Here is a 14,072-nt window from a genome sequence, read left to right on the forward strand (position 1 = left end):
GAGATATTGCTAAATATCAGGTAAATGATGATGCGTTGAAGTGTACCACTCACCCCTAAACATTTGCATCTTCCTGACTGCTATGGATTTACTTCGCATTACATGGTCTGCAAAATCTCACAGAATACTAGCCAGCGTTTCTGGCTGTAAGCACTTTTTCCTAAGTATCCAGCAATCGACGGCACTTATACACTACTTAAATACACATCAATTTATATGATGTTCATACATTGACTGTCCCATATTTTCCATCCCCACTGTGGATCACGAGATAAACAGAAATGCTCAAGAATCTGTTCTGATGGTGACGTAATTCTCCCTCCATAACTTCCATCGCCGACACGCATATACATGCTGACGCACAGCACACACAGATAATCACAAACACACACACACACACACACACACACAACCCCCAGTCCCCTTTGCTTCTAAAGTAGGCTAATTTCTCTGCTGATCTGGGATTTCAAAGGGTTTGACGGAAGGAAGGAGCCAACAGATGGAAACGTCTACGGAGTTCACAGATCCAGTCCCCCCCCCCCCCATTATGGATCAATGGAAAATAACTGTCACTTTGTCAGTCAGTAGACTTCCCAACTGCCAAAGTGCTCTAACCTTGTAGCTGGTCGGTAATTAAAAAAAACAGTAATTAATGGACGACCGTCTGAGCGTGACTCGACTGTCAGAACAGAGGAACTCAGAACAGCTGTCAGTTAACCGCTGAAGCGGACGCGTTTATCGTCCATCCATCAACGCCCGGTCGATAAGAGAGGGAACCAACACGTTGACGGTATTAGGAGAGAAAACTGGAGTGTTTGCGGTTTCTTCTGTGCGAGACGCTAGATGCTAGTTTGTGCTGTAACCAGACGCATCAGGAAAAGAGAAAGGGAAAAAAAAGAAGCCCTTCATTTCCTGAGGCGAAAGAAGGAAGAGTGCTTTAGTAATCTTCCTTAATCCTCTTTGTTCACCCAGGAGATTGTGCTGCTTCAGAAGTTTTCCACCCAGACAAAGAGGTGGAAAGTATGATTGCATCAACTCAAATAGACGGGTGTGTGTGCGTGTGTTTGTGTGTGGAGGGGGCGGGGGGGGTGAAGAAAAGGCTAACCAACTCGCTGACAAATACATTCAGGGTTCATTGCAGTCAGCACTCTCTCAATTATTTTCTAAATGAAGAGGTGTTTCCAAGGAGACGGCAACAGGGAGGCTTGGGGTGAAAGGGGGGGGGTGAGGTAGTGAACGTCAGTTTGATATTTGTGTCAAACTTGTTCAATGCAGGGTTTTCTTCGTACATTCTCCAAGTACGAAAACACCTTGGGCGTATAGTTTTAAGTGATATATTGGAGCGGGAAATTGCTTTTGGTGTGGAATTCAAAGATTTGCTTATAGTTTGTACAATTTCTGTAACGTGTTCTTCGTCTACACACTTTCTCTTCGGAGCCAACAAGTTTCTGGAATTATGTAAACAGTATGAGTTATAAAATCCAGCCTGTCACAGCTGACTATGCATGCACGTACACCACACACACACACACACGCACACACACATGCGTGCACACGCACAAACACATACACACAAACACACACTCACTCACTCACTCACAAACACACACGCGATACAGTACATGACACGAAAAATACATGATTTCCACATAACCCATAAATCTGTAAATCCCCCTACACCCCCCCACCACCCAGATAATTACAAACTCTGTGTCCCTTTAACTCAACTACAGAGAAACCTCACATGTTTCACATCAATCACGCAGAACTCTTCCTCTCGCGCCGTTCTGTTTTCCACGCCGCCTTTAGAAGCTAGCTAGCAAGGCGCGACCGAGAGTGGGTGGGGTAGGGTTCTGGGGGTTGCTGTGCTTTTTGAGTAATGCTCTGTAATAACGGCACGCAAAAGGTCACCCCATCCATCTTGGTATTGTGTTTTTAATGAAAAGTACGGCCGTCTGTCAACAGCGTGTTTCTGCTGGAGCAGTGGGTTAAGTAACGCTTAAACTCTAGTTAGCGATCTGAGCCACCGAGAAGAAACCGTGGTCTGAACAAGGAAGGAAGTTAATGCTCAGGATTATATTCTTATAGTTTTATTACATGGGAAGCTAACTCTATAATATGTGTTTATGAGTGTGTTATGGTATATTGTATTTTGTGGTACGTTTGTGCATATTCCAACTTTCTGTCTTCAATATTTAATTCCAAATGTGCCTAATGTCCTGTACTTCTGCTATGGCACCCGCGTTCCCCATCTGGGACTAATAAACATCACATTTAATCTTAAATTATTGAAGAGAACAAAAGGACATAGACGTTAAGTAACGTTTTTCATAATCCATTACCACAATAAAAACGATTGATGTGCAGACCAAATAAATACGAAGGGAATCACACGGCTCCAGCCCGTGTGAGTATGATTTGGCAACAAAACGCTCTGTGACAGCCAACAAGCCGACGGCGGTTTGAATACAGCGGGGACGGCAGGGCGGTCATCAGCAGCGACAGCTGACCCCACAGCCGTCTCCAAAGCCCTCGTGTTGACAAGTCTTGGAACACAGAACAACACAATCAAGACAATGGAAGGAGAGCTCCTTGAAGATTAAGAGGCTGAGTGGAGCAGCACCTACAGCACACACCATCTGACATCCACGAAAAACCAAAACAACGTAACCTTTATTGATACAGACGGACGACACCCTCCCGCTAACGTTGCTCCTGACGCAACCCTGTAACATTTCCCTTCCCGCTACCTCCATTCTCTCTCCTTTCTTCTTCTCTTGTTCCTTTCTTTCCGCCGCCTAAGAGTTCTAACTCAACGACAGTTCCCCAAAGCGGGCCGGGCAGGCCACGCCTCCCGCTGTTTCATCTCCTCAGTAACGTTAGCGGTAAACGGCGGGGGTGAGCGTCGAGACGCCACAGCTCTCTTGGCTCGTATCTCACGGTCGGATTGTTTACCTTGATATTCTGAGGAGCTTGGCAGTTCATAACCCACCAGGGCTAGCCTTTATTTGCCCTGATATATCTCTCTTTATCTCTCTTCCTCCCTCACTCCACCCTCCCTCCCTCTCTCTGTCTCTCTCCTTGAGATCTCCCTCTCCCTCCCATTCTATCACCCTCCCTCACTCTCTCTCTCCCTCCCTCCTTCGCTCTGTGTCTGTCTCTCCTTGCCTTGAGTTCTCCCTCTCTCTTTATTTCTGTCTCATTGCCTTGAGATCTCGCTCTCCCTCTCTCTCTCTCCTTTTCCCTCTCCCTCTCTCACGCGCTCTCACTCTCTCTCTCTCTCTCTCTCTCTCTCTCTCCCTTTCCCTCTCCCTCTCTCACACGCTCTCTCTCTCTCTCCCTCACTCTCTCTCTCACCCCTTGCCTTGATATCTCCCAGGACGCACAACAGACAGTTCCATCTCCTCTCGGTTAGTGCTAGGTGGTGGTCACACATCGTAGCTCACAGACGTTTAAAGATCCCTGTGGGCGAGGCAAGGTCGGCCTGCATCTGCCGAGCCAAGGCATCCGGAGAGTGCAGTTGTTGATATGGTCGTGTATTCTTGCAAATCCGACTTTAGATTAATAAACTATAGTGTGAGAGCAAAAGGAGTTCAGATCGTGGTTAAAGGGGCGGTTTCGCTTTATTTTGCGTCGTCGTTTGTTTTCGATAAATCTGGTTGATTATGACGGGGATGTGTAAGCGCACGATTGGCTATTAACAGGTGAGACCAGGAACTAGCTTTTAGCCTAGCGCTAGTCAACTGAAAAAAAGCTTAAACTGAAAAAAAGCTTAAACTGAAAAAGAGAGTCTGTTAAGGTTTCAAATCAACAACCGTTTGGAGCGTCCATTGAAGAATAACACTGCGAAATCCCCTTTGAGCTTCCTCTACCCTTAGGTTATCTTCTGTATAATATCTCCGTGGTAAAACAGTAAACAAGGTGTAAAGCCACCCCCTAACATTTTTGGGGGTTTACAGCACCAGGCTCTGCCTGGGTCCCCCCCCCAGAAATTCTGCTCTAATCTTGCTGGATCCAAGATTAGCGGCCGTGAAGTAATAATAACCATGGCATTTAAGGTCTAGCTTTACTTTTGAATGGAGATTATAGATTTTGTCAAGGAAGAGATCCCAGGGCAATATCAAGGGCTTAGTAAATGTAATGACAAAGGACTGAAAGGTTGGCTCGTTCCCACTCACTGAGGGGACCAGCGGTTGGAATGATGTTGGACTCCCGCTCCTTGTTTCCCAACACTGGAAAAGGTTACGTATCTGGGATGGCACGAGATCAAGCGGAGAAGGACTCAGGAAAGCATGAATCTTTAGCGATGAGATAAAGTTTGGCCTTTCCTTTTTGTGAGGGTGCTTCTTTCCCGTTTACCGCCCACTGTTATCCAAAGGGCCTTACTGGGAGTGTTAGAGACTTTTTATTGGGGGCAGTGTGAAGGGAGTTGGGCCGTCTTGCTCAGGGAGGCCGACAGTTCGACCGTAGACATCTAGGGTTCAAACCTGGATACTTTCAGCTGCGAGTCAAAGCGAACACCTGCCGCCAGCCAAGGGCAGATGATTTGCCATATGGCAGGCAACACATTAAAACAATTGCCTGGCGGGTTTTTATATAATTGTAAAAGTCATCCACCTCATCCCATAATCATTTCGCTCTATAAATGCTCCCACCATTTCCCATTTTAAAACCCTCCAACTTTAGAAGCTAATGTCGGAACCACTAACACCACCCATCAGAATATTCTCCTCACAGAAGCGATGTTCGCTTATCTCTTCAGCGAATCGTTGGTGTCCATCCTCTACCGAGTTGGTCAGGAGCCGGTGTGTGGATGCCCAGCTGGTGGCGTTCCGCTCCAGCGGCTCTCGGGCCCAGTCCAGCGTGGTGACGGGGGGGTGGGGGGGATGCGGAGGTCAGACGCCGGCGCCGCCCGGAGATCCTCTGGACGTTCCTCTCGCCCGCCCCCTGATCCACTTTACTTTTTAATGATTATTCCGCCCGAGGAGAGTGGATTAACTTCTGCCTTTTTAGACGTGTGAAAAAAACGAGAAGGGAAAGAAAAGAAAGGGAGGCAGGACACCAAAAGGCTTCTGCCATTGTGTAGCAGATGGTTGGCTTTTGTGGAGGAGTCACTCAAATGGATTGACTTACTGGGTGTGTTACTCAGAGTACCTGTTAGAGCAGCTTGTTTTGATGAGTCCCATTATGTCTCACTGTGGCTGGCTGGCCTCGAATCCCGAGAAAACACACAAAGAAACACAAAGACACACATCGACACACACGCCGTGCACAGACACAGCGGCCGCTTGGCCGCCGCGTTGGTGTTGTTGAATCGATCGGGCTCTGGCACTGAACACTGTCGAGATTAACCGCTATTCCGGTTGCTGGGGATTACAACAAGTGTAATTAATTCAATTAATTCAAACAAATCTCGTCTTCGAAATGTGTTGCGTGCTAGGCTAATGTACGCGCAGTGTGAGCCGAATGCACGGCTGCGTCGTCGGCGTGGTATCTGTCGGGTTGTTTGTGTTCGATGTTACATGGGAACAGTAGATGATGGGTTTCAGCGCATTGCATAAGATTCCCCGCTTATCGCCTTTTTTTTGGGTCTTCAAAGCCCGAGGGACTTTGTCACACAGCCCTCGTGGTTCCGAGTGATTTAATTGCGCCGTTGTTTTTCGCCGTTGTCGTCAACCGGGCTTCTATAGTTTCTGGAAGCAAACATCCTTCCGTGGAAAAACAAAGTGGCGTTTCAAATCGACAACATCTTTCACCGCGACTTCTGTTGTCCATTAGCGGCTGTGCAGATGCTTTCTCTAATCTCATCCCCGATGACTGTTATTACCGATAACAAATAGAGAGGGAGGCACAAAACACCAGGGCCAGGTCCATTTCCCCTCACTGATCAACCACTGTCTATCACCGGCCAGATCTCATTTTGGCCGTAGAGAGCAGGCCCACGCTGGGGTTCACAAGTTCACCAGGACAAAAGTTCGCCAGACTGCTGGAGGCTATAACCCCAGGGGAGGGTCGGGGGGGGGGGGGTTACACTGAGACCTAGGTGAGGGAAACACATTCGATTAGAGAGAGTAATGGGATGTGGGCCTCTGGGATTGGGGGAAATGGCTTCCTTTTATGTGTGAGTCAAAGTGAGTGAAACAAAAGAGGAGCATTGTGTGTGCGATGACTTCTTGCATGCAAACACGCATACACACAGACATGCACGTTACACACACACACGCACACACACACACAAATACACCCGCAAGCAAGCAAGCAATACAGTATGACAGGGTGTTATATATATAGATTATATATACACGCACACACGTACACAAACACACACACACACACAAAGGTAATGCCGAGTGTGCGAGTAAATCTGCTTCATCTTACAAAACAACATCTCACCCAATGCTCTTAAACGTCCGGACACCTCAAACAACAAGCCCCCCCGCTGTTCCCCTTAGCCCCCGGCCCCCAGTAGTCATACCGCCGGCCGTAAAGGTGATTGAGCCGCGCCATAGAGAGTTGCATTCTGCGAAGGTGCCAAGGTTGCATAGTCATTTGAAACGCAGTGAAAACTAAACAAGGGGCTGACCTTGACAAGGGAGGGGGGCGGGGGGAGAGGTCAGACTCAGAGTCGCGCTCCCCGGGTCCACGGCTGTTTTTAGGGCGGCTAAATCATCGCATTTGCACAGCATGTGACATCGAGCGCGGAATTGGTAATGAAAAACAACATTACACGTGACGTGTTTATGAATTCTCTTTATTTATGCCGTCCATCCCTCTTCTATCTATCTATCTATCTATCTATCTACCGGTTGTATATTCTGTCTAGCTCTCTTTCTATCTCTCTACCTATCCATGTATCTGTATCTCTCACCTTTTTATGGTTATTTATGGTTACCTGGCCTGCCTGTCTACTATATCTATCTATATGCACTATCTAGCGATCTATTTATCAGACGATCCGTCAATCAGTTTTGTCGTTCTACCAGCTCAATCAATTATTCAGGATTTAAATAATTCACTTTTATCAAGTACTTTTATCAAGGCACGTTTCTCTCTCCCCCTCCCTCTCCCCTCTCTCTCCCCCATCTCTCCCCCTCTCCATGCACCCCTCATTTAATTAGACACCAGTCTGTGCAACATCAGAGAGGGAGAGAGAGATAATCAATTCTAACCAGGGCTGTCACAGTCCTCCCTGTCTCCCTCCAAACCCCTCACCCTCTCATCTCCCTCACCCCCGTCCCTCAGCCTCCACCTCCCCTCAGCCTCTCCACCCCCCCGACCCCCCTCGCCATCTCACCTCCCCTCACTCCTTCCACAGTTCATTTATTTGCTTCCTGATGTGTACCTTCTGCTGTTTTTGTTTATTTGTCAACAGGACAATGCACAAAATATTATTCAAGGTTTTGCAAAAAATCAGGACGTACTGCATATAGGGTTTAGCTTTAGCTCCCAAATTGGCCTTGATCAAAGACTAATTAGCCTTGATCAAAGACTAATTAGTGTGCCCTTTTGCTGGTCACGGATCTCGACTGCCGAGACAATGGATCGTCATTCCAAGAAAGATGATTATTTCTATAAAAACGCAGTGTGACACGAAAGTACCGTCTTATCTTAACTCCCCAGCCATCGCCCCTCCCCTCCCTCTCAGCCTCCCATCTCCTCACCCTCCCCTCCCCTCACCCTCCCCTCCCCTCACCCTCCCATCCTCCTCACCCTCCCATCTCCTCACCCTCCCATCTCCTCACCCTCCCCTCCCCTCACCTCACCCTCCCCTCCCTCTCACCCTCCCATCTCCTCACCCTCCCATCCTCCTCACCCTCCCATCCTCCTCACCCTCCCATCTCCTCACCCTCCCATCCTCCTCACCCTCCCATCTCCTCACCCTCCCTACCCCTCACCCTCCCCTCCCCTCACCCTCCCATCTCCTCACCCTCCCCTCCCTCTCACCCTCCCCTCCCTCTCACCCTCCCATCCTCCCCACCCTCCCCTCCCTCTCACCCTCCCATCTCCTCACCCTCCCCTCCCTCTCACCCTCCCATCTCCTCACCCTCCCACCCTCCTCACCCCTCTCAGTTCACCACCCTCCCCTCCCTCTCACCCTCCCATCTCCTCACCCTCCCATCTCCTCACCCTCCCCTCCCTCTCACCCTCCCATCTCCTCACCCTCCCATCCTCCCCACCCTCCCCTCCCTCTCACCCTCCCATCTCCTCACCCTCCCCTCCCTCTCACCCTCCCATCTCCTCACCCTCCCACCCTCCTCACCCCTCTCAGTTCACCACCCTCCCCTCCCTCTCACCCTCCCATCTCCTCACCCTCCCATCTCCTCACCCTCCCCTCCCTCTCACCCTCCCATCTCCTCACCCTCCCATCCTCCCCACCCTCCCCTCCCTCTCACCCTCCCATCTCCTCACCCTCCCCTCCCTCTCACCCTCCCATCTCCTCACCCTCCCACCCTCCTCACCCCTCTCAGTTCACCACCCTCCCCTCCCTCTCACTCTCTCACCCACCCCTCCCTCACCCTTTTTCACTCTTATTTTGTACTTCTTCTTGAATTTCAAACCTCCTCCCCTCCTACGCCTTCTGCTGTGACAAACACATCGCCTGTCCGGGTCGACCATGATATTAATATCTTCTGTGCTCCCCTCCCCCCCCCCCCCCCCCCAGGGATCATCCGCACGGCGCTGAACAACATGGACCGCGAGGCGCGGGAGCACTACGCCGTGGTCATCCAGGCCAAGGACATGGCGGGCCAGGTGGGGGGGCTGTCGGGCTCCACCACCGTCAACATCACCCTGTCCGACGTCAACGACAACCCGCCCAAGTTCCCGCAGAGTGAGTAGCGAGCGACGGGTTTGCAGGGGTGTTTTTGTGGCCAGCGCTCGCGTCGGAGGTGACACGCGTGTAATCAGCGTTCGCTAGCGTACCTTGAGGTAAAAGGACGGTTTTAAATGATGTCACGCGTACTCCAAGCCAATGATTTTTCACCGTTATTATAATATAATAAAATGTAAAATGAATAAAAAATCGTAGGCGGTTTGCGTGTACCTTTTGTGATTAGCGCTAGAGTCGGCGTTGGCGAGTGCGCCGTGTGTTCGGCTTTCATTAGCGTACCTTAAGGTAAAAGGACGGTTTTAAATTATGTCACGCACATTCCTAGCCGCCGTGTCTGTGATTTTTCACTGTTATAATTAAGATATTATAATTGTATTACATATGTAATAAAGATAATAGCTACTGGTTATTTGGTTGTTCTGGAATCGTTGGTCAAGAAGAACCAAGATGCCATGCTCTCGGAGCACCAGACCCCGTGATGGAAACTCTCCTGGAAGTTTTAACGAGGCCCATGTATCAGGCTTTGTCCTCTGTATTATTTATTACCAACTTTAGTCCAGAGTGAAGCGCAGGCACAGCGATATTGACATTTACATCTATCGATCCGGCAGACCACTTTTCCCCTCTTTGTCCTGAGCACATTTCACGTGGCTGTTGAACAATGAGACGGTGGATCGATGCCGCGGAGAACAACCGCTCCGGCACAGCGTAAGGCGCGGTGTCTTTCCTTATTCAGAGCCTGTTCCAGCTCTGTCTGTTCGTTCCTGAAAGGAGAATCTTGTTTATGTTTTGTTTCCTTCTATTCCCTGCTGAATGGAGGCCCTTTGAGGCCTGGAACGTTGGGGAATAGAGCGGGGCTATACGTGGGCGGCATCTGGCTCAGGGGGTAGACCGGCTCGGCCGGACCCCGGCTCCTCCTAGCCGAGTGTTGAGGCGTCCCTGAGCGATACGCCTCGCCCCGACTGCTCCTGACCAGCTGACTGTCGCCCTGCGTGGTTGACACCGCCGTCGGTGTGTGAATGTGTGCGTGAAAGGGGTGACTGTTAGGCAGTATTGTAAAGCGCTTTGAGGAGCAACTGGTTAGCAAGTGCTGGATAAATGCAGTCCATTATACAAATAGTTGTGATTGTGAACGTTTCACCGGCCCAAGGGATGGTAAAGTAGACAGTGATAGGATCTCACTGAACGCTTCTGATGAGTCACTCGGGGTTTACATCTAAATCCCCCCCCCCCCGAAACCAATGAATACAAAAAAATACTTCTTTTTTTTATCCTAAAATACTGATGTGAGAAAGTGAAAATGGTTTAAGTTAATGTATGAATATATAATGTGAAGGAAGTAAAATGAAAACAGTGTTATCGTGTTATCGTGAGTGGTTTTCACAATGATACCAACTGAATGGCCCAAGTGATACAAACAGTATTCATTATAATCTTTCTTCTATATTGAGTCGTAACATTTAGTTTTTGACCTAAAAAAAGGGTTTCAACTCTCTATTTACATTCTCAATATAAGGATTTCTATTGTGATTATTTTTGTATGTTTAGTATTTCCAAAACTCAGCCGCAAACTATGGAAAACATTTGGTCGATCTGGTTTGTAATAAAAGTATTTCATAAGATTATAAATGTTAATCTGTGTGGGGTTTGAAGTCACACTGTAATGCAGACCGCTTTGAACCAGACAGCCCCTTTTCAGGAAATATCAACCCCAGAGTTTGATCTCTTTCATAATACAGCTATAAAACCCGGCGGAGAATTTAACGTCAATCACCTTAACGGAAATCCTTATTAATGGTTCCCCTAGGAGCCACTGGGTGTCCGACTCAAAGCGCTTAGCTAAGCTTCTTCTCCAGCAGAACAGTAAAACAATGCTGTGGAACAGATCACCTTTGTTTTTAATCGTTTTTTAGAATGGATCCACAGTAATGTGCTGTAAAGGGCCTTGAGAAGTATCATCGAAAAATCAAACTACTATTATTATTATTATGAAGTGATTTGGGACCTGCTTTTATCTGAAGGGACAGGCAGCAGGTACAGACACAGAACAGACATTGGGAATCAAACCCAGAAAATGTCTGGATTCTGAACACTACTAAAGTATTTATGGTTATATTATCTGTAATTGTGGTATTTGTAGCAGGAGTAGATATATCAATGTTAGTAATTAATGCTAGGGTTGCATCCATTAGTTAACTGATATCTCCTCAAATGTCATCACAACCTAATGCAATGTTCATTATTCATTACCAACCACCAATATGCATTTACATAAACATATTACCTTTTTGTGCTGTTTTGTTAAAAAAAATGACTCACTGTTGATGACAAATTAATAAAAAAATACTAAATCAGTACAAGCCTATGTTATGGTACGAACATCGGTATCGACTTATCGTGTCAGTTTTACCATCGGTACGACCTATCGTATCGCTTGAACATTGGTATCGACCGTTTTTGTTTGAACATTTGTATCGACCTATCGTATAGTTTGAACATTGGTATCAACCTATCGTATCATTTGAACATCGGTATCGACCTATATAGCCAATAGCGTGGCCAATAGAACACCCTGTGTCGGCCAATCAGTAGCTAACCCCGAGCGCTTGGCCCCCCCAGAGATCTGCCAGGTGTACGTGCCCGAGTCGGCCCAGGTGGGGAAGCCGGTGGGGAAGATCAAGGCCAACGACGAGGACCTGGGGGTGAACGCTGAGATCAAATACACCATCATCAACTCAGAGGGCGCCAACACCTTCTCCATCTCCACCGACCGGGACAGCCGGGAGGGTGTCATCAGCCTCAAGAAGGTAAACAACAACAACGCAAACAAACAAACAACGAACCCATTGTGTTGTCGCTGACGTGCGTGTTATTCCGGTACTGTTATTGTGTGTTTTATGTACTTTTTTGTGATTGTTTTTGCGTTTTGTGTTGTTATCTTTGTTTCTAGGGGGTTAGAGTGTGACATATTAAATGACAATAAACAAATGATTAATAGGAGAGCAAAAAAACAAAAACAAGTTTGCGGTAATGAAAAGGACCCAGAGCCATGCTGGGCGTGAGTTTGGTTTAGTCTCCGCGTCTTGTCTTGTTTATATTCTCGATGTCGCTTGTTTCCTTGAGGGATAGTCATCGTTTTAATTATCTATTTATTGTTTTCTGCTAAAGCCGGCAAAATCCCCACTCTGGACCCAGCTAAATTAAATCAATGCATCTGCCAATGCATTCCGACGCGATGGTGATCTTTATTAGCTAACAACACCGGCACCGAATTTTTTTTTATTCATTCTCGATCATCTGTACTTAATTAGGTTCTTCTATCATATTAATTGATTTACCCAAATTCATATACTCACACAGTGATGGGATAGGCCTGTCATTAGTCATCAATGAAAATGCATTTGAAAAGGGAAATGCAATTAAGCACGAGTAACAAAAACAGTTTTCCTCCAAGAGGGAACAAATCATGTAGTGTCTTTGCTGGATTTGATTTTCCGAATCTCAGCCAATGAAGGCAGACGTTGCAAGAGGCCCTCACCCCAGCGGCTCCTTAATGACACGCATCTGAACTCACTGTCGCTTTGGATCAAGGTGTCTGCTAAATAAATAAATAGTAAGTGGGTGTAGGGTTGTGCAGTGGTATGGGGTTATGGGTTTGAAGTCCACCTAAAGGCATTCCTGAGCAGGACGTCTGACCCCCAGCTGCCATGACATTAAGTTAAACAAAATTGTATCTTTGGGGAGCAGAAAAGTGTCTGCAGCTCAACCACTCGGCATAGGCGAGAAAAGTAATATCTTAAACCTGTACGTTTCGGTTTTATCTTCATATTCCAAACGTGGTTCTTTGCACAAAAAAACCCTCTGCCGTCTAACACATTAAACCGTTGCGGTAAAAAGTGACATCTTGACCTTTTTGTTCTTTTTCCCGTCCAACCTCTCGTCTTCACCAAATACCTCAATATAAATAATGTGCACTTTCCACTGTACATGTGAATGAAGTATTCATTCTGTATTGAAGGTCATTTTGGCATGAACTGTTTTGTAACACAGGCTCTTACATCTATGCCCCTATGGCATGGTGTTGGAATCTGTGTGATTCTTTCTGTATGTACGCATGTTAGACATACAATGATAAATGTCATTCTTTTATTATTGCATTTTTTTTATATTCAATGGGCTGCTGTAATCAGTAAACCTCTCATGCATGGGATGACCTCAACTTCTTTTCTTCCGCAGCCGCTAAACTAAAGTCTCGTAGGTCTATGCCCCATGGCGTGGTTATCCAATCGCTGTGTGATATTTTTTTTTTATGTGTGTGCGTAAGCTCAACACACTCTAACTTTCTTTCTTTTATCATTGCATCTTTCTATATTCCATGGGCTGCTGTGGCAAGTGAATTCGTCATGCATGGGATGAACTAAAGTCCTTATCGTCTCCACAGCCGCTGAACTACGAGCGTAAGAAGACGTACACACTGCACATCGAGGGCACCAACACGCACACCGACCCGCGCTTCACCTACCTGGGCTCCTTCAAGGACACGGCCACGTTCAAGATCACCGTGGGCGACGTGGACGAGCCGCCCGTCTTCTCCATGGAGTACTACATCATGGACGTGTACGAGAACGCGCCGCCCGGCACCGAGGTGGGCGTGGTCACCGCCCGCGACCCCGACAGCCGCAACAGCCCTGTGCGGTGAGTCTCGCCACCGCGGGAGAACGCCGTAAAAATGATGAGGGGCGCCATGTGGATCAGGAGGTTAGAGCTGGTCGGCTGGTAACTGTTTGGAAGGTTTCTAGTTTGATCCCCGGCTTCGAGTGTCGAGTGTCAAGGTGTCCCCGAGCAAGGCGCCTCAACCAGACTGCTCCTGGCGAGCCGTCTGCCTGGTCACCGGAAGGTTGCTAGTTCTATTCCCCGGCTCCTCCTCGCTGAGTGTCGTGGTGTCCCTGACGCCACGCCCCGACTGCTCCTGACGAGCCGGCTGTCGCCTTGCAGGGTTGACTCCGCCGTTGGTGTGTGAATGTGTGCATGAATGGATGAATGTGAGGTAGTGTTGTAAAGCGCTCTGAGTGGCCACTGGTTAGAAAAGTGCTGTATAAATGCAGTCCATTCCATTCCAATAAGAGCTATAAAAAAGCTACCCTAGGCTTAGAGGCTACAGGCTAGCCCAGCGGCGGCGTGTCCACGGGGGGGTCGGGGAGAGGGGGGTCGGCACGGAAATTGACCACGCCACCCCTAGGGC

At 48.0% G+C, this 14,072-nt stretch overlaps 1 protein-coding gene across 1 annotated transcript in view; it reads left to right on the plus strand.

Moving 5' to 3' along the window:
- Positions 1 to 14,072, plus strand: part of LOC307088963 (cadherin-18) — a gene marked incomplete at both ends in the record, with an annotated part of 81,475 nt that overhangs the window by 25,244 nt on the left and 42,159 nt on the right. The window contains 3 exons of the mRNA XM_079755043.1: positions 8,663 to 8,830; positions 11,450 to 11,637; positions 13,272 to 13,525. Coding sequence (XP_079611169.1) covers positions 8,663 to 8,830; positions 11,450 to 11,637; positions 13,272 to 13,525 — 610 coding nt within the window. The remainder of the gene's footprint in view (positions 1 to 8,662; positions 8,831 to 11,449; positions 11,638 to 13,271; positions 13,526 to 14,072) is intronic.

The sequence above is a fragment of the Pollachius pollachius genome (assembly GCF_949987615.1).
Source record: "Pollachius pollachius genome assembly, chromosome: 17".
Taxonomy (NCBI): domain Eukaryota; kingdom Metazoa; phylum Chordata; class Actinopteri; order Gadiformes; family Gadidae; genus Pollachius; species Pollachius pollachius.